This window comes from Ipomoea triloba, chromosome 3 (assembly GCF_003576645.1).
Source record: "Ipomoea triloba cultivar NCNSP0323 chromosome 3, ASM357664v1".
NCBI classification, from domain to species: Eukaryota; Viridiplantae; Streptophyta; class Magnoliopsida; order Solanales; family Convolvulaceae; genus Ipomoea; species Ipomoea triloba.
The window spans coordinates 6231282-6256281 of record NC_044918.1 but is presented as its reverse complement, the minus strand read 5'-3'; the positions used below and the strand labels follow the sequence as shown (position 1 = coordinate 6256281).

General features: G+C 34.3%; 3 protein-coding genes across 3 annotated transcripts; all 3 read left to right on the top strand.

Moving 5' to 3' along the window:
- Positions 1-3325: 3325 nt before the first annotated feature.
- LOC116012193 (putative glutamine amidotransferase GAT1_2.1) lies at positions 3326-5677 on the top strand. The gene is made up of 4 exons (XM_031251675.1): positions 3326-3618; positions 3766-4499; positions 4591-4800; positions 5074-5677. Exons 1-4 carry the CDS (start codon positions 3531-3533, stop codon positions 5329-5331), a joined length of 1290 nt encoding a protein of 429 aa, XP_031107535.1. The 5' UTR covers positions 3326-3530; the 3' UTR covers positions 5332-5677.
- Positions 5678-11735: 6058 nt separating this feature from the next.
- On the top strand, positions 11736-12625 carry LOC116014072. The gene has a single exon (XM_031254059.1). The coding sequence runs from the start codon at positions 12001-12003 to the stop codon at positions 12469-12471; it is 471 nt and encodes a 156-aa protein (XP_031109919.1). The 5' UTR covers positions 11736-12000; the 3' UTR covers positions 12472-12625.
- An 8493-nt stretch (positions 12626-21118) lies between these two features.
- LOC116013607 (alpha/beta hydrolase domain-containing protein 17B-like) lies at positions 21119-24972 on the top strand. The gene is made up of 5 exons (XM_031253453.1): positions 21119-21778; positions 22870-22906; positions 23578-23814; positions 23904-23951; positions 24195-24972. The coding sequence occupies exons 1-5, from the start codon at positions 21474-21476 to the stop codon at positions 24603-24605; spliced, it is 1038 nt and encodes a 345-aa protein (XP_031109313.1). The 5' UTR covers positions 21119-21473; the 3' UTR covers positions 24606-24972.
- The last annotated feature ends 28 nt before the right edge of the window (positions 24973-25000 follow it).

Genomic DNA, 25000 nt, shown 5'->3' with positions numbered 1-25000 from the left:
AGAACTCCTCATAGCCGTTCACGTGTTCAAATTTAACGAATCAGATTAATTTTAAAAAACGACACATTGACATTTTCCTAAATAACTCAAACTTTGTTGCAAGTAAAATGTGTTAAAAGTGCAAATAATCACTTACAAGTACAATTATTTTCACTAAATAGTGCAAGTAATTTACCTTGTTAACATTTGTGCACATAATGATAAAGTCTTTCACATAATATAGGTGTACTTAATGATAACGTTTGGTGCAACTAATAATAACGTTAGATTTACTTAATATTGATATTACTCAATGTATATTATTTGTTGCACTTGTAATACATTATACTTGCACTTATGTGCACTATATGAATCTGTTACTTGCACTTTTAACACAACTTACTTGCACTTCAATGTTCAATTATTTACGAAAATGCTACTGTATTTTTTTTTTAAAAAAAAGAACAGTGTTTCTGATTCGTTAGATTTGGACACGTGAACGTCTGTGAGTAGTTCTTAGTGTTCTCATGGGCTACCCGTTCTCACCTGAACGACCTCATATACATAGATATTGAAAAATTTCATAATTAAAGACCTAAATGCCCTTGTATTTTACAGAATTTAAACAATACATTTTGTTGATGGGGAACCGAAAATGGTCACAACACAATCATACTAGGACCAAAGGAGATGTTTAAATAAAAGGACTAAAAGTGGATTATCACCTATAAATCTAGGACCAGAAATGAAATTAACTCTTTTTGTTACCTTACTATTGAATTCAAATCCTTTAATAATAATAAAACTCGTTATCATTTCTCTCCCATACTTTTGAACAATGGAATAATAATTGAGGAAAAAAAACCAAAATCCATGCATGATGCATTCAATATGAAACACACACACACACACACTAGAAAGAGGGATGTTTGTGAGTTCAATTGAGAACAACTCCTCGTGTAAAATGTGAAGAATGATTTCAACCGTCTATCACGATTCATCAACGATTGAGGTTGTAGTAAAAAAGAAAAAATACAGGTCAATTTTATAATTATTGAAAATTTTTAATTTTGCAAAATTTATAAAACTAACTCAACTCTTTTTTCTAATTATTTTCCAACAACTCTCAACTATTGATTTACCCAAATGAATAGACCATATCAGTCCGCACTTTTTACCTAGAAGCATGTTTTCACATGAACATTCCCCTATATATGTGTGTATCATATATATTTTTTTTATATTTGTTTATATTTCGGTGTTTATTATTTATTACCAAACAAAAAGATTTCTAACTTAAACGTATTACAATTATAAGTATTTGATTCTGATTTCTGATTACAATGTTTGAACTAAACTCCCCCAAAATCCAAACACTTAGACATGCACTATAATACAATTATATATTTTATATCATTATTACTACATTAAAAAAGAACTCATATTTTGATAATATATTTAACAATCTTTTTTAGGATAATGTATGTATATATAGCGTTGTTATATTAATTGAAGCATGTGTTCTATCATCTCAACTAACGTTTTTATGTTTACATATTATTTATGCTTAACACACCCCCTCACATGTGAGGGCCGATTATTTTGATGGGCTCCAAGCAACACATTTTAATGCTTATATAATATTTATGCTCAACGCACCCCTCACGTGTAAGGGCCGATTATTTTGATGGGCTTCAAGCAACACTCTTTTTTTATGGGCTCCAAGCAACACGTGGACCATAGTGCGCATTTATGTTTATATATTATTTATGCTCAACAATATTGATAGTGTATTTTATATTTGTAAAAGTTGTATTTTTCCTTTATATTAATAATAACATATTACATTATATAATACAATTTTGTAAATTATTATAACTTTGATTAGATTGATAAAAATTGAATAATGCTATTTTTTCCTTCTAGGGGTGTGTTTGGAAAGCAGGAAAATGACTTCCAGAAAATGTTTTCTGGAAAATGAGTCATTTTCCGAAAAATAGTTTCATTTTCGGTGGTTGGTTGCATTCTGAAAAACTGTCTTTGTGTGTTTGGTTCATTTTCTGGAAAATAAATTAAATTGTACAATTTTACATTTTAATTATTTTTTAAAATATAAAATAATAATAATATAAAATAATAATATTTCTTTTAAAAAGAAACATATGTGGCCATTTTGGCCAAAAAAATTGTTGAAGCCAAGTCCGAAAAGTGACTTCCGAAAAAAAATCCGGAAGTAATTTTCCGAAAAAATGACCTCATTTTCTTTGGTCAACGGGAATTGTTTTCCGTTGACTGCATTTTCCAGGCACTGCCAACGAACATAAATTGGAAAGTCTTCATAAAGTCAACACTGTAAGTTTAATAATTTTTTTAATCTAAAGATAATTTATAAAACATGATAAAATTGGAAAATGTTTTATAATCCTTAGACATATATCAATTTATTCAATTTTTTCGGAAAAAAAATCTAAAGTTAATAAAGTCTTCATAAAGTCAACACTGTAAGTTTATAAAGTTACTATTGCATATTCATAAAACATGTTCGTTGCACAATTATTTGAACGACATATTGGAAGAATATGTCAATATAGGTACAGTGCCATTTAAAATCCTTAGACATATATCAATATATAATTTGTTAATATTAGGAGGAAATGAAATTTTTAAATGGAATCTGTAGCATTACTGAATAAAATTATATCAAATAATAACATGACATATTGTGACTAAAATTAAATGAACCAATAATCATGGAAGAACTACTTTTAAATTAACATAATAGCAATACATGAGGTTGATTTTTATAAAACTTGTAGTACAAATTTTAATATATTTAGCAAATGCCTTCGAAATGGTGATCCATAATGGACTGTTTGGTTGGATGTAGTTGCAATCCATTTGCAACATAATTTTTTTCTTTTTTTAGTTCATTCTTCCCAATTAAACACCCGAAAAATGTATCTGGTCAAGAAATTAGTGTGCAGATACTTATAATTGCATTTTAAAAATAAATATTACAAATTTGAGACTCAGATCACCCGGAGGGATTATCTCTCTTTTATTGCAAACATTGTGGGGTTGCCAAATTCAGAATCGCTTCTATGTATTTCTTTTTTTCTTCCGAGATATTGGAAAAAGGAAAAATAGTAACGGTTAGTTGTTCCAAGATAGGGGAGTAGTCATCCAAATTTGACTTGTCCAGATCAGCATTACCTCAGCTTCGACCCGTCTGAGATAATACCCAAACTACGTGTCAATCGTGAGACTGCCACGTGTATCACAACACCCTTCCTCGTAAAAAACACAAACCCTAATTTCATGCAAAAAGAAGGCTTCGGCTACCTGATCCAATGCATGCGCGGCGAGTCACACCTTTTCCAACATCGCCTCGGACTAATTTATTTTAGTTTCTTCAATTTTTCTAACTCAAATCCATCCCAGAATCCCTTCCACCTATAAATACTATCGCAATCACATTTTTTCTAATCCAATAATCTTCAAAAGGTTCACTGCTTTCTTTCTTTATCATAATTGCATCGTGTATCACTCCCATGTCCACCCAACTCTCTGTGGTCCTTCCTCGCGTCCTCATCGTCTCTCGACGAACCGTTCGCAAGAACAAATTCGTAGATTTTGTCGGTGAGTATAATATTTCAATTCCTTCTCGAATCCCTCGAATCTCTCGAATCGCGTGTTTTTAGCTTCTGGGTATTGGTTAATTTGTTGCGTTCTTGATTTTCCGATCTGTTAATTTATTGCGTTCTTGATTTTCCGGTCTGGAATCAGGAGAGTATCATCTTGATCTTATAGTGAGTTATGGAGCGGTTCCAGTCATCGTTCCTCGGGTGGCCGGAGTTCATATGTTGCTAGAAAGCTTCGAGCCGATCCACGGCGTTCTTCTGTGCGAAGGAGAGGATCTGGATCCGTCCCTGTATGAGGCGGGGGCGACGGATCTGTCGCCCGAGGAGATGGAGGAGATCCGGCGGCTGCATGCCAGCGACACCGCCATTGACAAGGAAAAAGACACGATAGAGCTTCGACTCGCCGAGGTTTGCCTGAAGAGGAACATTCCGTACCTGGGAATATGCCGGGGATCGCAAGTGCTGAACGTTGCATGCGGCGGGACACTGTATCTGGACGTGGAGAAAGAGGTGTCGAAGAAAATCTCGCTGGGGCAAAAGGTCGAACACATTAACTACGACGACTATGATGGGCACCGGCACGTGGTTAAGGTTGTGGAGAACACCCCGTTGCATCACTGGTTCAAGGATTCTCTTGAAGAAGATGGGAAAATGGAGATTTGGGTGAATAGTTATCATCACCAAGGAGTGAAGAAGCTCGCCCAGCGCTTCGTTCCCATGGCGTTTGCCCCGGACGGATTGATCGAAGGGTTCTACGATCCCGATTCGTATAACCCGGAAGACGGGAAGTTCATCATGGGGCTCCAATTCCACCCGGAAAGAATGAGGAAAACCGATTCCGATCAATTCGATTACCCAGGATGCCCGTTTGCCTATCAGGTAACCTAGCTAATTCAATTCTCCTCAAAATCTCATTTTCAATATGATACTGCAACAATGTTTAAAGGGCCGTGACGTTTCATTTCTGCAGCAATTTGTGAAGGCCGTGATTGCCTACCAAAAGAACCTTACAAGCAGCACAAACACCATCCCAAAAGCTCCAAAGCTCAACCAAGAAATGGAGAAACGGAGGAAAATCATCCTCAAAAGCTTCTCCCTAGCTAGAAACATATACAATCACGGCACCGGAATGCATCCGTCAAGGGAATCCGACTTGGAAGCCGGTGCAGAGTTTCTCGAGGTATAATAGTGTGACTCACAAAGACATGAAAAGCCTAAACTAATACTAAAACTAATCAGAAATACTAAAAGTCTAATTTGACAGTGAGACTGATCAGAAACATGAAAAGTCTAATCTGAACTAATAGCGGTGGGTCCAAAAGCATGAAAAGTCTAAATTAATAGTATAACTGAACAAAACATGAAAAGTCTAAACAAATAATAAGACTAGGACTGATCAGAAGCATGAAAAGTCTTTAAAGTGATAATAAGACAAGAGTGACATTATATGCAGTCGAATACAGCGCTGAGCGTGCAGCAGGAGAAGAGGCTGAAGCAAATGGGGGCGACGGTGAGGAACGCGTCATGGTACGTGGAGAGGGTGAAGCTGAACGAGGAAAAAGAAGGGCTAGCCAGGAAGGTGATGGGGAAGATGACGGTGGATCAGCTCTACGATCTCAGGTCTTTCTACCACATGATGGGGAAGATATCTTCTGAAATCTTGGAAAACAAACTCCGAGATATGGTCGTGTACGAGGCTGCTGCTTCTTGAATCTTCATTATTCACGCCCACCACTCCATTCCACCGTGCATGAGTTTCTGGCTCTTTTTTCGCTTTGTTGTCAAATTTATTGCGCTTCTCTTTTTTCCTTTCGTTAGGAGGCCGGAATCACATGTTTGTAAAGTAAGCCCCCCGCACAAGTCACTTTCTTCTCATGTATATTTCTCCCTCCTCCCTCTGTAACTACCTGTTCATCTATTAGAACTGTATCTGTCCTGGCCTGCATGTACTGCAAAGCTTTTGTATCATAATTTTATTAATTCCAATCCCCATTCTGTAACTCTGATTCCCAAATTAAAAGATGTGTACTATCCAATAGTGATAGGATTATTGTCCATCTCTGAAACATATTTGGTGCTACTTTAATACTAAATTAAAATATTTGTATTACTTGATAGTAGTGACAGGCCGAATTGTTGGCAATCCTTGGAATAGGCTTTTCTACTCTTATGCTAAATTGAAAGATGAGTAAAGCTACTCTGATATTAAATTGAAAGATGAGTACTACTCTGATAGTGACGGGACTGTTGTCCATCTTTGGGATGGGACAGATTACACGTGGTTCTGTTTTCTTCACGCATCTTCTAATTTTATATATATATATATATTTATTTATTTTTTTATTTTTATTTTTTGACTGTTTTTATAGTATAGTGATGGTATCTGCAAACTGTCAAAGGTTGTCATTGTGTGTAAAGATACCATCCATACTTTGCAGAGCACTTATATGCATGTAAGATACTTGTGAATCTGGAATCTCAAATCATCAGATTTAGGCATTTATCATTATCTGAAATCTGAATGGTGTTTTAGCTGCATTATTGTTTATATATATTCTTCGTATATATCTTGAGTGCTTCACGCTGCAGTAATCCTTTTTCATCTTTAGTTCTAAGCATTTACACTCACCATTTTTCCCCCTTTTTCTTCTATCTCCATCTCTCTATTATATTGTAGTTGGCGCCTCAAAAACCACAAAAAATTACTCTTATTGAAGTTGCTCTTAAGACTTTCTTCTGATCTGCAACATTTATACATCAATTACCTTCCTCCATGTACTTCCGTGCCAAGATCAATGATGCATTTCAAATCGGGTATTGATGGAAAGTTGGGATCTAACTTTCGTAACACAGTTAGTGCTACAGATAGCTGATTGGAATTAAACTTTGTAAAGGTTCCAGATATATGTAGTTTTTGTGATCCAGTTAGGATTACAAGTGGTCAACTAGAGTCAAATCTAATGGAATTATTTGAAATTTAGCTTTTATGACACAGGACTATATAGACAGACAGAAGTCAAAGTTATGCTTAGAGCAATCTCATTTGTTGAGGTTTTTGTAAAAATATAAAACAAAGCTGACAACTCTGACTTTCGAAAAAAAGGTGTCTTTTCACGCGCTCAGCCTGGCGCGTGCAGAAAACAACTAATTTCTATCACAACATAGGCCCCACAAAAAATTAACATTGGAAGAGAAAAAATCAGCTAAAAACCCCCTTTCCATTTCTTTGAAAAATTATAGCTTATTTTTTTACTTCCTAAAAAACTGAACATAAACCTCTAATGGAGTTGCTTTTGTGAACTAACTTTTGTAATATAATTAAGAGTTTTTTCCACTTTTGGTCCTATGACTTTAGTGTTTCCGTCAATTTAGGTACACGACTTTCATTCATGACATAAGTAGTGTTTGACTTTGATTTTTTTTTTCACTTTTAGTTCTTGACTTTGATTTGTTTTCCACTTTTAGTCCTATTAGCCATCCAAGCGACAACTTTTAATTGGAATCAACAAACTATTTTGCCATTAAGGGTAAAAGTGTCTTTTGATAAAGCCCTAAATATATTTATAAATAAAATCAGAGAAAAAAATAGGAAAAAGAAACGTTATTTGCTTGTTTTGCTTCGCTTTTTAAGCGACAACTTTTAATTAGAATCAACAAATTGTTGTGCCATTAAGGGTCAAATTGTCTATTCATAAATTCCTAAATACATTAAACGTTATTTACCTTTAATGGCACAACAGTTTGTTGATTTCGATTAAAAGTTGTCGCTCAGATGGCCGAAAGGACTAAAAGTGGAAAATAAAATCAAAGTCAAGGACTAAAAGTGGCAAAAAAATTAAAGTCAAGCACTACTTATGTCAGGAATGAAAGTCGTGTACCTAAATTGACGGAGGCACTAAAGTCATAGGACCAAAAGTGGAAAAAACTTTATAATTAAAATGTCCGATGGCCTGTTGATGCATAAAAAAAAATTGAAAGCAAAAACTACACTCTCACCAAAGATTTGCTTCTTAGCTTCTTATCAGCAGCATTTGTACATAAATTACCACCCTCCATGTACTTTTGAGTTGAAACGGTGCATCCCAAATACCCAATTCCCACATTCGTTATTAATGAGAATTTAGGATCTAACTTTTGTGGCACAATTAGTGCTACTGCCTACTAATGGGAGTTTGAGACCTAGCTTTTCTATTGTTGTTAGGACTGTAGATGAGTAGATGACTGGCTAGTGTCAAACCTAATAGAAATGTGAGATTTAGCTTTTGTGACATAATTAGAATTGTAAATGATCGATTAAAGTCAAACTTATGCTTATCAACTAATTTTTATAATATAATTAAGATGGTCTACTGATGCAGCAAGAAAAAAGAAAAAGAAATTGAAAGCAAAAAACTACAATCTCCCCAAAGATCTGTTTCTTGTGAGTTGCTCCAAGAATGTGTTGGAATCAAGACATTGCATTATTTCGTCAAGAACAAGGAATGAAATCCAATCCCCCGCCCGGAAAGCAAACAAGACAAATAGAAACCAAGATTTGCATTTAGATTATTACAACTTTTTACCAAGAACAGTGTTGCTCATTACCAGATCATGTGAAAAGACAAACGCAATGATGAATGTTGAGCTGATGTTGTGACTAATTGGTCGGACTTGAATCATTTATAAAGTCATCTCCTGCAGTCTTCCATTTGTTAGCTCTTGAATTGCACTTAATGCCATATATTTATGGACAAATTTGAAAATTTTAATTCCAATGTCCAGTTATATGTTGGTCCCTCCATCAATGGCCGCCCATCCTTGTACTTATCTCTCTTTGGTTGGTTTTGTATGTTTGTACTATAAGGTTTTGTTTTAGGGAGTAATAAATTTTGTAGCTATCAGTCATGCTAGTGGCAAACATAGATTAGGTGACTAATTAAGTAATTCTTGACTTTTTCAGCCATATATCTTTCATAAACTTTACAAATTTTTTCTTTCTTTAAAATAGTAATTGAAAAAGATTGTTTAGTTGATCTTATTGATTGATTAATTAAAGAGTTTACACTCCCACATGGACAATGGGAATGGGTTCGAGCCTTAGTGGAGTCAACTGTTGACTCTTTGTGCTTCAGTAGGTTGAGAAAGTAGCTATTAACAGATACTACATTGTAACAGAGTCAGTAGTACTAAAAAAAAAGAGTTTACATGGTAATTAAATCTTAGAGATAATTATATTATTTATAAAACTCTTAAACAGAGTTCTAGGTTGAGCTTTCTCCTAGTAAGCGGGCTTGAGCAAAAATGGCCACTTTGCAATATGGCTTGAGCAAAGGCAACCACTTCTTGATATTATGCAAATCCTAGTTTAAAACTATTACAGACTTGTTTCATAGCTATCAATCGAGCGATAGACCCAACACGAGGGTCAATTAAACCGTCGTTAATAGTAGGTTTAATTTCACGATAAAATAGTTCTATTTCCATACAAGTTTGTCCATTAGTAATAAGAATCACATTTGTGGAAATATAGGCAGATATGTCTCCGGCTTGTGTTTCAATGACGAGTAAGGTGGTCAAGTTACTTTGTTGTCTAGTTTGATCAATAAGTTTCTTTCTAAGAGAATAATTAAAGGGGAAATCGACATTTTGGTACCCCAATTGTTTTCTAAATGTCAATGAATGTAGTCCTTAGTTTTCAATTTAAACCAATTTGATCCTCAAATTATTTAAAATTTTATCAATTAAACCTTTTCAGGGACCAAGTTGACAAAATTTTTAAAATGTGAAAATCACTATTTTGGTCCCTTAAAGGGTTTAATTGACAAAATTTTAAACAATTTGAGGATCAAATTGGTTGAAATTGAAAATTATGAACATAACTTCATTGATAATTGGGAAATAATTGAGGGACCAAACTGGTGATTAACCCATAATATATACTACTAATAAAATCAAAATCCTACTTTTGTAACTTCTGGTCCAAACTATCTCCCAAACTATTACATATTACTATATAAAATTTAATAATTATATCTTCCCGTGTGGTGGTGTGGTACTCACCTTAAGTATTAAAACGGTGTACTTTAAATACACAAATCACACACCTTAAGCTAAAAAACATAAACCACGCACCTAAAGTTTTTAAATGGCGCGCCTTCAGTTGAGAATACATTGCGCACCTTAAGTACACAAACCACATGCGCACCTTAAGTACACAAGTCACGCACCTTAAGAACACAAACCGTGCACCTAAGGTTATAAAATGATTCACCTTAAGTTTCAACAACTCACGCACCTTAAACATACATATCACGCACCTTAAGAAGGAAAACAACGCTTTAGGTTCACGCACCTTAAGCTTTAACATGCACGCACCTTAAGCATACAAATCACGAATCTTAAGAAGGAAAATCACGCACCTTAAGAAGAAAATTACGCAGCTAAAATCACCACACAACCACATGAAAAACACTCCACCGCACGGGAACTGAATTATATATATATATATATATATATATATATATATATATATATATATATATATATACACATACTTAATGTATAATAGTATAATTGCACAATATTACTATATTTTTTAATAATTATTATCGTAATTAAGAAATTAATTACACAAAATCTGAGGCAAATTAACATTGATGTCTGCATGTACCATAAAAAAAGGTACATTTTTAAGATACTAAAATTACATTATTTATGTACTGGATGTACATTATATAAAATAATGTACTTTCTCTAAATACAAGATAAATTTTTAATATATTAATAGTGCATTATTGTGTATTGAATATACATTATTTGATAGTATACAGAATAATGTATTTTCAGTACTCAAATAATGTATTTTATGTACACAAATAATGTACTTTTATTTATGGTCCACACTCCTGTTTGTACATTTTGTGCACGAGTTTTTTCCTCATTTGATTGATCAAGGTCGAAAATAATCTTTACACCCTATACATTTTTAGATACCTTGGCGAAGTTGTTAGTAATTTATAATGAGAAATAAAGTTATGTGGTTGGTCAATTAGCCTAATAAGTAACTCAACTACTTGGCCCATCTTTGGAACAGTTATGCCATGGACTCGAGTCCAGGGTCAAAATAGGATCAATCCCCGTGTCTCTCGCATACAAAGTAAACGCTCTACCATTTGATCTACATCCATATTGACACTTTTATAGTTAAAATGCAATCTATATTGACACTTTTGTAGTCAAAATGCAATAATCTATATCTAATATAGAAAGAAGTATTTAAAAAATTATCAAAAACCACTCTATCAAAGCCAGGTTTCAATCCTGGGACCTGTGGGTTATAGGCCCACCACTCTTCCGCTGCGCCACTCTGATTTTGTTTTTTTTTTTCCAACTATTATAAATTTATTTAACTCTCTAGATAAGTATTTCTTAGTTGATTCACTTGTTTGGCTATGAATGTAAACACAATTACTACACTAATCCTTTAATTATTACAAAATGAATATTTATTACATGAGTTAATGTTGATAACTTCATTGAAGAACCGCATAAAAAACTAACAACTAATTTCACTTGGCAAGTAATTGTAACTTGAATTCCATAGGCCGCTTAGGTGGCTGGTCGACTAGCCGCAGTCAGCACCTAGGCCGCTTAGGTGCTGACTGCCTAGGCGCTGACTAGTTCTTCTAGGTACTGACTAGGTTGCCTAGTCGGCATATTATCTATTTTTTTTTAATAAGTTATTCACTCAAAATGATAATATTTTGAGCAAAATAATCTTAAATTGTTCAAACTCTAGATGTTTTTTAGTTTCTTTAAATTAATATTTAATATTTTAGTATTACCTATTAAAGTATTAAAAAGTTTATCATTATTAGTCTTAAAAAATTTTTAAATGTTAAATAAATTATATATATATATATACGGATGCTTAAACCCCGATTAATTACCGCCTAAACGTGTAAATACTAGACACTTTGAAGTTCGAAGAGCGCCTAACGATTTATTCAACCGTGGTAACCAATTAAGCAAACAAGATGTATAGCAGTTGAAAGATGGTAATTGGAAATTACTTTTTAATCCCGGGACAGTTAAGATACCGTCACGCTTGGAAATTGGAAGTAAGCCCAAGAAGAACCAAACAGACGGCCCTTGTTCACTCCTTCCAAATTCCAGTTCTTCTCTTTTTCTCTGTCTCTTCTATCCTCCTCTCTGCATTTTAACCCTTTTCACTTTATTTTTCGCTCCACTTCTCAAGTCTGGAAAAAGAGGAACTCAGAAAATCCATGGCGGAAGCCAAACCTAGATCTCAATTCTCCACTTCTTAATCTCTTGTGTTGATTCAGGAATCCTACGGTTTACTGATTTGTAGAGACGGTTAAGTCCAATTTGGATCGGAGAAATGGCGACTCTGCAAAAATTCAAGCTCTTAGCGACGCAGTGTGCCGTAGCGGGAAGCCCGACCCGGAGCCCATCTGCGAGCCCGGTAATCCACCTCCGTCGCCGGAAAACTCTCCGTATGCTGCTCAGCCGCGGCGGAGGGAGCGGTAGCGGACGGAGGCTTCCGCCGCGGGACAATTGCTCGCCGGATCAGCTCGTGGAACGCCGAGATTCTCCGGAGAAGGGGGCGAGCCACAAGCTTAAGCTCAGGGACTTGTTTGTGTCGTCGCCTCCGTCGTTCGAGGAGCGGCCGTCTACAAATGCAGGAGGACAGGGGCTCCCTCCGGCGGCGAATTTCGCCAGTGGTCGTGCCGGTGGAGGCTCCGTCATTCGGAGATTCGGGGACCGCTCGCCTCGACCGTTATCGGCGACGATACGTCAACGGTTACTTAGGCGAGCTTGGCGGCCGGTGCTGGTGGCCATACCTGAGTAATTTTTATTTTTTTTTTGGATTTGTACGGATAACCATAGATTAATTAAATTAAATAAATACGGATTAAGTTTTTCGAATCCGTACTTGTTCTATATAAGATTATAAGTTAATTAATTTTATTTAAGAAATTTTTGAAGTATTATTTGTGCCAAAATTATTGCCCCAACTTTTTGTTTTATTATTAGCCCGAAAGGGGTAATCTACTAATCTGATAGATGAACCATGATTCTAATATTAGAATACGACAAATTTGATTATTGATGACATCCTCCCGATTAAGCTTGTTGTGTAAATTTTTTTTAATACAATATGATTTATCTCTTTTGTATGATTTATGGGTTCTTGCAATTTACACATAAGCGAGATTTACGGTTTCACTCGTCACCCAAATTTTATTTTTTATTTTTATTTTTATTTTTTTTGTTTTATTTGGTAAGGCTTAACTTATACTCCGTAACAAATTTGTATATTTTATGAATAATTAATAAACTATAACATTTTTCCAAAAAAAAATTATATTTATTTAAAATCACATTATCAGTTTTATCCCTATTTAACATGTTAATTTTTCATTGAATGATGTATAAGGGTGCAGACGAATCAAAGTTGTTCAAGAGCTGTTTGGCCAAAGTTTGATTTGAATTTGGTTAAATTCAAATGTTAAGTTGAGTGCGAGTTGACTTGTTAAGTAATTAAGATGAATTTAAAACGGTTTGAATTGTGACTCGTCAAGTTGTCATGAGTCGTTATGTGTATATATGCATACATATACATCGAACTCGAGCTCTATTTGAACCAATTGAACTAGGTTATAAGTTATAACCTTATGAATAAATGAATACATACACAAACACATATAGCTACAATTTGAACTTGAGTTCAATTTGAACTAATTGAAACTAACTCAAGCCTTATAAAAATTAACGAGTTAATCTCGAACCAATACAATCAACTATCAAAAGGTGGTAAAAGGTATCTCAAGATTAATTTATGAAGTTGTTTAATTGCTGGTTGTTTGAATAACCAGTTGAAAAAGAGATTGGTTGCAAGTAGTTGTAACAAATGTGTGTTAAATTCATACTTGAAACATTGGATTGCAGACTTTTTGATTTGTTGTGAAAGGGAAAGGCCGGACGGTGTAGGGCTGACTTTAGGCTTAAATCAACTACTACCAGTACCAGTTAGTATCACTTATCAGTTATCACTAAAACCCATGTTCTTCATTAGTCACTTGTCAATACCAAATACTCCATAATATTATTTATAACTCATATATCCTAATTTCGTCAGACTAATTCTAATCTTTAAAAACACGTCTTTAAGTTCATAAAAAGATAATTCGAGGACCCCAACTTAGAGAGCCTAACTCTAAATTGTCTTTGTTGTGGGGTTTGAATTCCCACTCTATTACTATAAGCGAGCTGCGAGCCTAAAGTGTAACACCCCAATTACTAGATAACTATCCTAGAAAAAATACTTAATTTTTTACAAACAATTTTATGTCCTTTTTAAATATAGTATTAAAATATTAATCCCTAGATAGTGTTATGACACACACATATATATATTAGTGATTATACAATTTTTTAACTAAGCACAGCTCATGTGTTTAAAAAAAAACACAACTCATGTGAAAAATACACTGTACCATAGACATGACTTTATTATACACCAAAAAGAGAGAATCCCAAGTCTACCGTGGAAACAAGCCAAGAAAAGAATGATACTCAGTTAGGGGTTTTGAGCCACAATATATACAATTTTACTAATGCCTTAAAATATTTCTTGGATCATCATCTATCTTTAACTAATACATGTACTTGAAAGCTTTGCTTTGCAGTAATGCAGGGGGTGTGGGGCTGATTAAAAAAAGGGTACCATCCAGCAGCAGCTGGGGAATATGGCCCACAAGCCCACCTACAAATTAAAGAAACCAAAAGCTTCTTAGTATTCTAAATCTAAAAGCTATTAACCCCGAAGAGTATTGGAGTGAGTAGAATATGATTATTATATTTGGATGTTTTAAGTTTGATTATTGTCAGTATCTTTTTGATTCAGTTTGTTGGACAATTAATATAGTTTATCACGTACTCTTGAATTTACTTACTGTATATTCTTAAAAATAGCTACGAATTTGTCTCATTGTGAAAAAAATAAAATAAAATCTAAAAGGTGTCTGTCTCGTATTTAGATGCTTTTTGACGAAGACTGTGTGGGGGCTGTTGTCCTATATTTCACTTTACCATTTTGGCACTTCCTCCCTCACGGGCCAAAACTTTGCAACAACATGTGGATAATGGGCTTCTTCTTTCTGTTTTTATATATTTGGGAATATATTCTTTGCCTCCACATTTGAGCCCATGGACCAAAATCAATTTTATTTTTCTTTACTTTTGTTTTTTTAGAGTTGTATTCACCCTTAGGGTTTGAACTTGTGACCTTCAATTTAAGAGAGCCATAGTTATATCGTTTGACCACTTTTGTATTTAGTTATATGCTCCCAATAATGAGAACATTTTCGGTTCCAACCTGTGTTGTATTTAGTATTTACCCATAGAGGTATTAGGAAAAAAATTACAATATTTTTTTTATTTATGAGAAAGCTTGTAACTACTTTTTAAATGTGCGTTTTGGATAAAACTCATAACTCATATTGTGATCCTAACTGACAAAGGATGTAAATTAGTCTATGTTGCTTATAGCAGCGTCAAACTTAGAACTTTGTTGTTGTCAAATCAATTGTCCGATTAACTTGGCTGAAAAAAAAAAAAGTTGCAATACTTGTAAGCATAAATCATGGTTCTTGTCAATACCATAAAGTTTTTGTTGAATAATATGTAACGGAAAGTTTGAAGGGAATTTTTGCAATACTGATCCACACGCATTGTACCTGGTATAATTATGTAAGTATCTTTAATTGAACTAGATATTATTAGCATAAATGTTGATAATACCCGATACAATAAGGTATACCTAAATAGTTATATCAAGTATAACTCGACACCTAAAAAAAAAACTTAAATTTGAATATTGAGTGTTATTATATAGTAAATTACTTTGTAAAATATAATAATGTGCACTTTTTATATGATATAATCTTTAAAAACTATTATTTGAGAATTGTAAACTTCATTAGGCAAACCAATTATGAATTGGTTATGCCCCATATATCTAATCAAACGTCTATTATTGAAGTTGTTACCTCAGTTTGACTTCAAGGCCAATGAAAAAGATTATTCATGCATAATGCATAGCATATCTTTGGCATATCTATTGGGACTTAACTAATTAATACGATATATTTGGCATGTCTGTTGGGACTTGAGCTTGTAGAATTTAGTAGTAATTTACTTGATGACAAAAAAAATGAAATTTATAATTATTGAAAGTGGATAAAGTTAGTAAAGATAAGAGTTATTGAAAGTTTTGCAAATTATATTGTACTAAGTTTGATTTAAATATAAAATATTATCAACTTATTTTAGTTAGGCAATGTTGCTAAACTTGGTTAAATGTGGCCTCCAATTATTGAAAGTGGATGTGCAATTTTTAGTTTAAATATAAAATTAAAAGTTAATTATAATGAAGTTGGAATTTTATTACAGATTATTAGAGTACAAAATAAGTACTATGTGACTTGAGTATAAGCGGGAGTGCGGGATTAGGAGGTTAGACAATATAATCTTGGTATAGTAGGTTCGGTAATATAACTATGTAAGTAGTATAAATAGAGATCGAGAATGAGATGAGAGATAATCCATAATAAAGAATTGATGATAATGTATTTATACTATACCTAAGTTATATATGTTGTGATGATAAATAATAAGTGGGTTGATGTGATGCTCTATAGTTAGTAGTTGCATGCGATTGGTCCGTCGTGTGGTGGGTTAATGTGTGACATAGTTTCGGTAACCTATGACAAAACATCTTGTAGACTTTAGTTGATTAATTATCTTTATTACAAATTTGAGAAAGTTGCCCGACCAACTTGTTGCTCCAAACCTCTAACCTGATTTTTCATAAAGTTAATTTTGAATTTGAGACACTAAACTTACTACTCTTGATTATTTAGCGGATCAGATCACTCAATAACCCTTTCAGTGAAATTAACACCACAGTAATTTATTTTATTCCATTGGCTCATAATTGGTTCAATCAACATTAGCATATGTCCATCCACTTCAAGATTAGTTGGCCATGGGCAAAGGGTTCCATAATGTTGCAAGAGCAACATTAGGTTAATGTATGCATAGGTAGTGAAGGGAAAAGTGGTGGTGATAAAGAGGCATAAGCACATGAGAAGGAATGGGAGGTGGGTTGGGTGGGTCATTATGGGACTTTAAACAAAAATTTGGAAGCTTGCACAATAAAGTGATTACCCCTCTTGACTACATGCTTTTCTTAGGTACCCTTTTGAAATATGGCCTAACTTGCCCCACCCCAATTGCACTTTCTCTAGTTTATATGGTGGTCCATCACTCTTCCAACTTCCATCATTGTACACAACCCCCCCCCCCNCCCCCCCCCCCAACCCCCAACCCTTTGTCAATCCTTTTTCTACAAACCATCTTTAATCTTTAATTAAATGTCTTTCAATTTTTCTCCGCATTAGTTAAGAAATATATTTATACCTGCTAATTTGTAACACGTCTCATTAATGTGACAACAAAATCATATATAAAAATAACGGATTAGTATTTAATCATTTCAAATTATTAACGGGTTGATCTATTAATAACTTAAGACATGTTAAAAACTAAATACTAACTCGTTATTTTTGTCTTGTTTCGAGTTGCATTAACAGAACGTGTTCAAATTAACATGTTTATATATAATGGTCAGTTAAAATTTGTGTCTTAACGGGTCAACCCAGTGAACCCTTTAAAAACTTATTTATAGGAAAGTAAATTTTTGTACTGATTAGATGTATAGCGATTCGTTATGACATTTTAAGTGTCCCTAATTCTTGAAGTGTTTGAGATTTCTAAAAATATGATAGTTTTTGTTAATTATGTTGGCCTTGTCTTGATTTGTGTAATCTTCTTATTTTTTGTTTGTTTCTTTCTCCCACCTAATACTTAAGAGAAGGCTTACACTGCACGATTAATCAATAATTTATGATAAAATGTTATTAATACATAAAGTCTTGTATCGAATTTTTTATTGTTTAATGTTGTTTACAATATTTTCATAACTTCTTAGTTTACAAATTTTGTATTGTTAAAGGAATAGGATAAACCTTTAAATTTAGAGTTCAAACATAATAAAATAAAATAATATCAAATTATTGTATGGTATGATTCAAATATATTGTATAAAATTTTATGCAAGTAATATTTCATCAAACAACTACATTGTCATTAGGGGTAAGGAAGGATTTGCCAAATATGCTCTCATTCCATTTACATTCACTTAAAATGGGCGAGATACATATTCATTTAATGAAAATCCGCCACTAGTGGATTCGATATGAATTTGTCTTATCAAAATCCACTATATCCAATCTGCTCCACTAATCCATCACACACACACTGCACAGTAAGTTTTACATGCATAATAACTACTCCAGCTCCGTGACTACTACATGAATGCACCGTGCATTTGTGTAGTAATTTTTGTGCATTTCTATAATAGTTTTAGTGCATTCATGTAGTAGTCACAGAGTTATAGTTATTGTACATTCATGAAGAACTTACTGTACGTTACTGAAAAAGTCTGCATGTTCTCACATTAAGAGCTATTCTCATCTGAACGAGACCCTATATATCATGGCTAGATTTTGGGTTGTGCAAGATGGGCAACATCACATGGCCTCAATTTGTAAAGGGTCCAATATTTAATTTTTACCTAACTAGTTAAGAAATAATAAAAAAAATGTAATTAATCCAAACATGCTAAAAGTCTAAAACTGATCATTTTTTTCCTAACATTAATTAAAATTTAAGACCTAAATCACCTAATCAATTGAGCTATTCTATTTTCCAATGTTATGTACCATTCCCAACTCATAAGTTCATCTTCTTTGGCAATTCAATTCGTCTTCGTCTTCTTCGTCCGCAATTGGCAGAGGAGTTCAATTCGTCTTCGTCTAGGAGGAGTTCCAGACTTCCAGTCGTCCACGAACTCCCGAAGTGCAGGCGCTGTTGAAGTACTGCTGGTCCACGTATATTCTGGCATTCTGTAGGAGCGCAACAGACCAAGCAAATCAACAAAAAATAAGAGCTTTCCGATCAGATTGTTTCAATCCTTTTTCACTTTAAATCTTTAATTTTACATGTGTATCTATGCCAACCGACACCATATAAATTCAAATATATGGGGTTTAAAAATTACAGTTGACAGTATCTAATACAATTCAAATAAGATATATGATTATATATATTAAAAAAATTAAAATATCTATGCCAACCGACACAATATAAATTCTCTTTAATTTAATAAAAAGTCAAGGCTCTTTTTGTAAGATAAAAATGGGGTTTGAATATTACAGTTGCTTTCCTTAGAAGATTAGCAGTCTTGCCATTTTAATGAAACCAATAATGAGAGCTAAATAATATGAATTGAGATTGAATCACTTTGGTCCATCTAGCTTTTTCATGTCTCATCACATCATCGGATGGTCACATATGTAAACATCTTTTTCCAAAAATCAAAGAAAAATAATTCACTATGCTTTCATTTCGATTTCCACTCATATTATTAATTACTTTTATTAATTAAACAGCCAATCTCCACATCAATACAAATCAATTTTGAAGGAAAAATAATTCAAAGTTAGGTTTTATCTAATTGACATTTTTTATTTGAATCGATCAATTATGAGTAACATAGATTTTCTCTTTGCATTTGTAATCATTTGCTGGTTAGGGTTACAATTCACAAGGTAATTAAACTTTATCTAGAACACACTTCAAATAGTGACTGTAGACTTTCCTGAAGATCAAAGGAGAAATAAATCAAAGTTAGTTAGATGTTGCCTATTAGCCTTCTCTTTTGCGTTGGTTAGCTACAGATAACCTAAGTTGATTTACTTCATTATTATTCTTTGCCGACTAGAATCAAAAGGTGATTTTACGTATAACATATACTTTTGATTAGTATGAGTGAAATTTTCTGTAAATCAAATGAGAAATAAATTACTAAAAACGTGTTTAATTTATTTGCTTGTCTTACCACAGTAACAACCACCATATACTATTTACTTTTAGTAAATTATTTATAGTAGTTGAGATGCCACATATATGGTTTGTGAATGTTTAATTATTGATCCCACTTTTGCATACACGTTGTTTAATGTAACATCACCCTCAATAATGTTACACTTTGTTTAATGTAACATGGTGAGATAAAATGAGAGTAAGTATCATTATTATCTTTTCATTACACTTTACTTCATAAATATATTTTTTAAAAGGTTTTTAAGGTGTTAATCGACACCGATATCTCTTGTATTGAGTACAACAAAAAATGCATGTAACAAATTTTAACTTTTGAGATTATCTTCACAATGTCTCCATTGCATCTGGTACTATTCTCAACTTTTTGAGTTGTACTTGATGCAAAGGGCACAAATGTATACATTGTGCGGGCACAAACATATCCATAGATGAACAGACCCTACAATGTAATAAGATTAGTTGTATTAAAAAAAAATACACTTACACTACATACATTCATTATCGACCATATAGCAATTTGCGCTATCAAACATTTACTCTTTTTTTTTTTGGGTTATTAATTTATTACATAATAACAACTAGTGGACAATGAGGATTATTAGATTCGAATTTATTATATTTTATACTTTGGGGGTGTTTGGCAAACGACTGATAGCTGATTGGTTTAGCTAGTAGTTGATGGCTGATTGCGTTAACTGGTTTGACCAGCTGGTTGTATTAGTTGGTTATAGAAAACTGTTTGGTAAATTAGCTGTTTATTAGTAGCTGATTGAATGTAAAATGACATTTAAGGGTATTATTATTATTATTATTATTATTATTATTATAAAATAACAAACACACCACCCATTTAAAAGTAAATCCCATTGATTTTAAAGGATAAAATAGTCAATATACCCATTGTTTCCAACCAGCTAATACAAAAAGCTACATTCATTAGCTTTTCAATTTTCAGCTTATTGACCCAATAAGCCAAGGTCAATAAGCCATTTACCAAACACTTCAAAATAGCTTATTGGTTGGTCAAAAAGCTAAACTTGGTCAAATAAGCTAAAATTTGGCTTATAAGCCAATAACCAAACACCCCCTTTATGTTAAGTTATAATGTTGTTGTTAGCACTATTTTAAATGATTACATAAATAGTATAGAGTAGGAACATTCAACCGTTTAAGTTACATATTCCTAAATACTTATACATTATACACTATTGTTTATAACAATAACATAACATGTACGGAGTAATAATATAATAATATAAGTGTTACAATGTAGACAATTCAAAGTTAAATTAGTCAAATTGACTTGATAATCATAAAATTATAAATTTTACTAATTTAAATTATTGTATGTTCTTTATCAATTCATAATATAAATTTATTCAATACATACGGTGGAGTTTGGTTACAAAGAATCGATTAATAATTAAGCATATTAATAACAAATTCTTTCCAAAGACTCTCGTCCTAAACCAGTCGCCCTCGGTAGAGACAATACACACATGAAAACACATACTAAACAACACAAAAATCTGAAAGTCCAACGTTCCATAATCCCCCCATCTTCTTATTCATTTTCGCCAGAATTATCTAGCCCTGTTGTTATCATTCCAAAATCCTTCTCTCCACGCGCACCTCTTCCCTCTTTCCCTCCTCACGCGCCGCCTCCGCTCCGCCGTCTTTAGTTTTTTTTTTTTGGATAAGGGTGGGAAAGGAGATCTGAAGAAAGTGAAGATAAGAAGGAAAATAAAAAAAAGTTTGGGACTTTACTCGCGCCCCTTTATTATGACTTCAGCTCAATGATACTGTTGAGAACGAAACCAAATGGGCGGAGTGACGTCATCCATCGCCGCTAAGTTCGCTTTCTTCCCACCGAGCCCTCCGTCGTACACGGTGGTCGCCGACGAGTCCTGCGCCGGGAAGTTTAGCATACCGGAGGTTCCCGCGAGGGATACTGTGGACGTTTTGAAGCTGCGGACTCGAAAGGGGAATGAAATCGTGGCCGTCCATGTGAAGCATCCGAAGGCGTCAGCTACTATGCTCTACTCTCACGGTAATGCCGCGGATTTGGGGCAGATGTTCGAGCTCTTCGTGGAGTTGAGCCTCCGGCTGCGTATCAATCTCATGGGGTAAAATTTTCTTAATTTTGGGTTAAATTTAGATATTTTTCGGATTTATCAGTCTTTTGAAGCTTTCCGTTTATGTATCTATCTGTGAATTTAATGGCTTTTAGTACTCCTATTCGCGGTTTTAGGAAACATTGGATTCTGTTTTATGTTTAGAAGATTCTATTCAGTACTATTGCCCACAAAAGGCAAAATCCCTTGCCCCCGGCCAGACAGGACTATGGAGGAGGAAACCCATAAGTCATTAGTGGGAGTGGGAAGACAGTGTCTGGTGTCCACAAGGAGCCATCCCACAAGAGGGTGAAAGATTATTGAATCTTTTGATGGTTAGAGCAAAAAGATTCAACCTTTTTCACTTTGGGTGACATTGGAAGTGTTCCTCCATGAGCCCAGCAAAGTTTAAACGCCTAGTGCTACAGAGATGAATTTGAGGATTGTCCATTCATGGAAAGTAGGTGTTGCCTGATCTTTTCGAAATGCCAATTGTCTGTAAAATTACAGTAACAACCACCCCCCACCACTCGAAATGTCGCAGCCATGTACATGATAACTTTGCATCTTTGAATCACCCTCTGATGAATAATAGAGGGACGAAGTGGTTCCCTCTTGTTGTCACAGTTGGATGGCACGAAAAAGGCATAATGTGAAGCCTGAAAATTTTCTTCGAGAGCATTGATTAGGTTATACATGATTTTGACCTGTCTTAGGGGCAGCTTCACTATAACTGCATCTTCCCGATCATTTGAAGGAACATACTATAACATTCGAATATCAGTTATAATTGGCTGTCACATAAGTTGTTGTTGTCAGTTTGGCATTGAAGGATTTGTTAATTTGTCAGTTCTTTCTTTGTTGGAGCGGGAGAGAAGGAAAAGAGGAATACCTTTCTATAGCACACCTTAAGTCTGACTGGTGCATGAAATTTGTGTGTTGAATTTGTTATTCTGTGCATGATATAGACTTGCACTGCGTCCTTCATTTCACATACTATTGAACACTAACCATGTATAAATCTTGAAATGAAATAATCAAATTGCTGCTTTTTTTCTGAACAAGTTTGTTTTCTGATTTGTTTATATCTTATTTCCTTTTAGGTATGATTACTCTGGATATGGACGATCAACTGGAAAGGTTAGATGTATACTTCCTTTTGAAATATATAGTAGCTTATATAATTTTATCAAAATGGAGATAATCCCTTCCCCCTCTCTCCCTCTATAGCTGAATTGACCCTGTTTTTGGTTGATGGGGACATGGGATTGAGGGGCAAGGTGGGGATTAAGAAAGTAGGATGGAGATCGATAAATAGATCTGGTCTAGAAATACTTGCAAAGATACTATGATAGCAACATCTGGCTTGACATTGTAGTACAACTAAGACACGCTAAGATCAAGCACTGCATTGCCCCAATAAGTTTCTGTCGGGATAGATTGTGGCAGTGTTTTTGATTGGTATACTGAATGCCTTTGATGCAAGGGCGAAGCTAGTGTTTTGAGATCTAGGCCTAGGTGCACAGCATTCCATCTATAGAAGGGACTTTAGAGGAAAGGTCTTTAGTCTTCCATTTCATTCTTCAAAAAAAAATTATATTTCTCTTTTTGGGTAGCATTGATACCTGAAATGGACACACTTACGAGTCTTGAGCTATAAACACGTTTTAATAATAGAACTTGCACATGTTCAGAGAATACTAAAGCATCCTCGGAACACCTTAACTCACATTTCATGGCTATATTCTCCTTGTTTTTGTTATATTCCTGTTGTCAAAAACATAACAGTCATTTCTTTTTTTCTGGGACAGCCGTCTGAGTGTAACACGTACGCCGACATTGATGCAGTTTATAAATGCCTAAAAGAGCAGTATGGTGTCAAAGATGAACAGTTAATACTGTATGGTCAGTCTGTCGGCAGTGGCCCCACCATTGATCTTGCATCACGTGTGCAGAATTTGAGAGGGGTTGTTTTGCACAGTCCAATCTTATCTGGGCTACGAGTGTTGTACCCTGTTAAAAGGACATATTGGTTTGACATTTACAAGGTAAAAGACACTGCACTTCTTAACTGCGTACTTCATTTTTCCTGTACTTTTGCCCTCTGGGACTTACTTGATTCTGTTATTTATTTCAGAATATCGACAAAATCAGTATGGTGAGCTGTCTTGTTCTCGTCATTCATGTAAGTTTGCTGTGTTGTAAATTAAAATTACCCTATAACCCTTTTTTTCCCCTATCCCAGCTTTCTAAGTCCCCAATCTCGTTTTTCATTTCCATCATGTTTATTGGACAAATATGTCTAGAAACATTGGCCGAGGAATAGTGCCTAACTAGTTATCTTGCTTTCCGAAAAGTCTCATTATCCATGCTCCCAGGATCCTGTGCCATTTAGACAATTAATGAAAGTTCGCATTTCTGTATTTAGGGAACAGCAGATGAAGTTGTTGATTGCTCCCACGGAAAGCAGCTTTGGGAGCTTTGCAAGGAAAAATACGATCCTTTATGGATAAACGGAGGCGGGCACTGCAATCTTGAACTTTACACCGAGTACATCAAACACCTGAAGAAGTTCGTTTTGAGTCTAGGCAAATCAAAACCACCCGCAAATGGATCCCAAAAGCCAGCACCAGACTCTGAAAACCCGAGTAAACCAGCCGAAAATGGTCCTCCTGCAGCAGCAGATAGATTTGATTTGCACGCTGACGTCCCAGAAATTTCTAGAAACAGTTTGGACAGTCGGCTCGAGAAGTCTAAGAAGTCCAGTAAACCCGAGAAATCTAGGATGAGCACAGACCGCGTGGACAGATTTAGGAGAAGAAAGGGCTTAGTCTGGTGATTGGCTTCTGAGAGAACAAACAGGTAAGACTCCAAGCTGAGAAGGCTAAGGTAAACAGCATGTCCCCGAATTTGCATTAGCGGATCATATCTAACTGCAGGCGTCGGATTGAGTGTGAGTATAGCGTCTATCGTTGCATCAAGTGGACCCTCACGAAGCAAAACCGAGATCAAAATAAGAAGTTGGCATCCCCTTTTCTTGTACAATCAACTGTCATTTTTACATGAAAAGTTATGTAGTAGTTTTCTGTCTTTGCTTGTTACTTTCTTGTACATTAACAATATCAAATTTGGAAGTTGGAACTCTTAATAACAGCTCTCATTGTACCACTATGCCTATTTGAGACTGTAAAATATGATGCTTGTAACATCTTTTTTTTTTTTTTTTTTTTTTTT

Excerpts from the sequence above, each read along its gene's own strand:
- LOC116014072 (XM_031254059.1), top strand. The coding sequence starts at position 12,001 with ATGGCGACTCTGCAAAAATTCAAGCTCTTAGCGACGCAGTGTGCCGTA.
- LOC116013607 (XM_031253453.1), top strand. The coding sequence starts at position 21,474 with ATGGGCGGAGTGACGTCATCCATCGCCGCTAAGTTCGCTTTCTTCCCA. Across the intron at positions 21,779-22,869 it reads CTGCGTATCAATCTCATGGG|GTATGATTACTCTGGATATG; the intron begins GTAAAATTTTCT and ends ATTTCCTTTTAG. Across the intron at positions 23,815-23,903 it reads ATTGGTTTGACATTTACAAG|AATATCGACAAAATCAGTAT; the intron begins GTAAAAGACACT and ends TATTTATTTCAG.
- LOC116012193 (XM_031251675.1), top strand. The coding sequence starts at position 3,531 with ATGTCCACCCAACTCTCTGTGGTCCTTCCTCGCGTCCTCATCGTCTCT. Across the intron at positions 4,500-4,590 it reads GATGCCCGTTTGCCTATCAG|CAATTTGTGAAGGCCGTGAT; the intron begins GTAACCTAGCTA and ends TCATTTCTGCAG. Across the intron at positions 4,801-5,073 it reads CCGGTGCAGAGTTTCTCGAG|TCGAATACAGCGCTGAGCGT; the intron begins GTATAATAGTGT and ends CATTATATGCAG.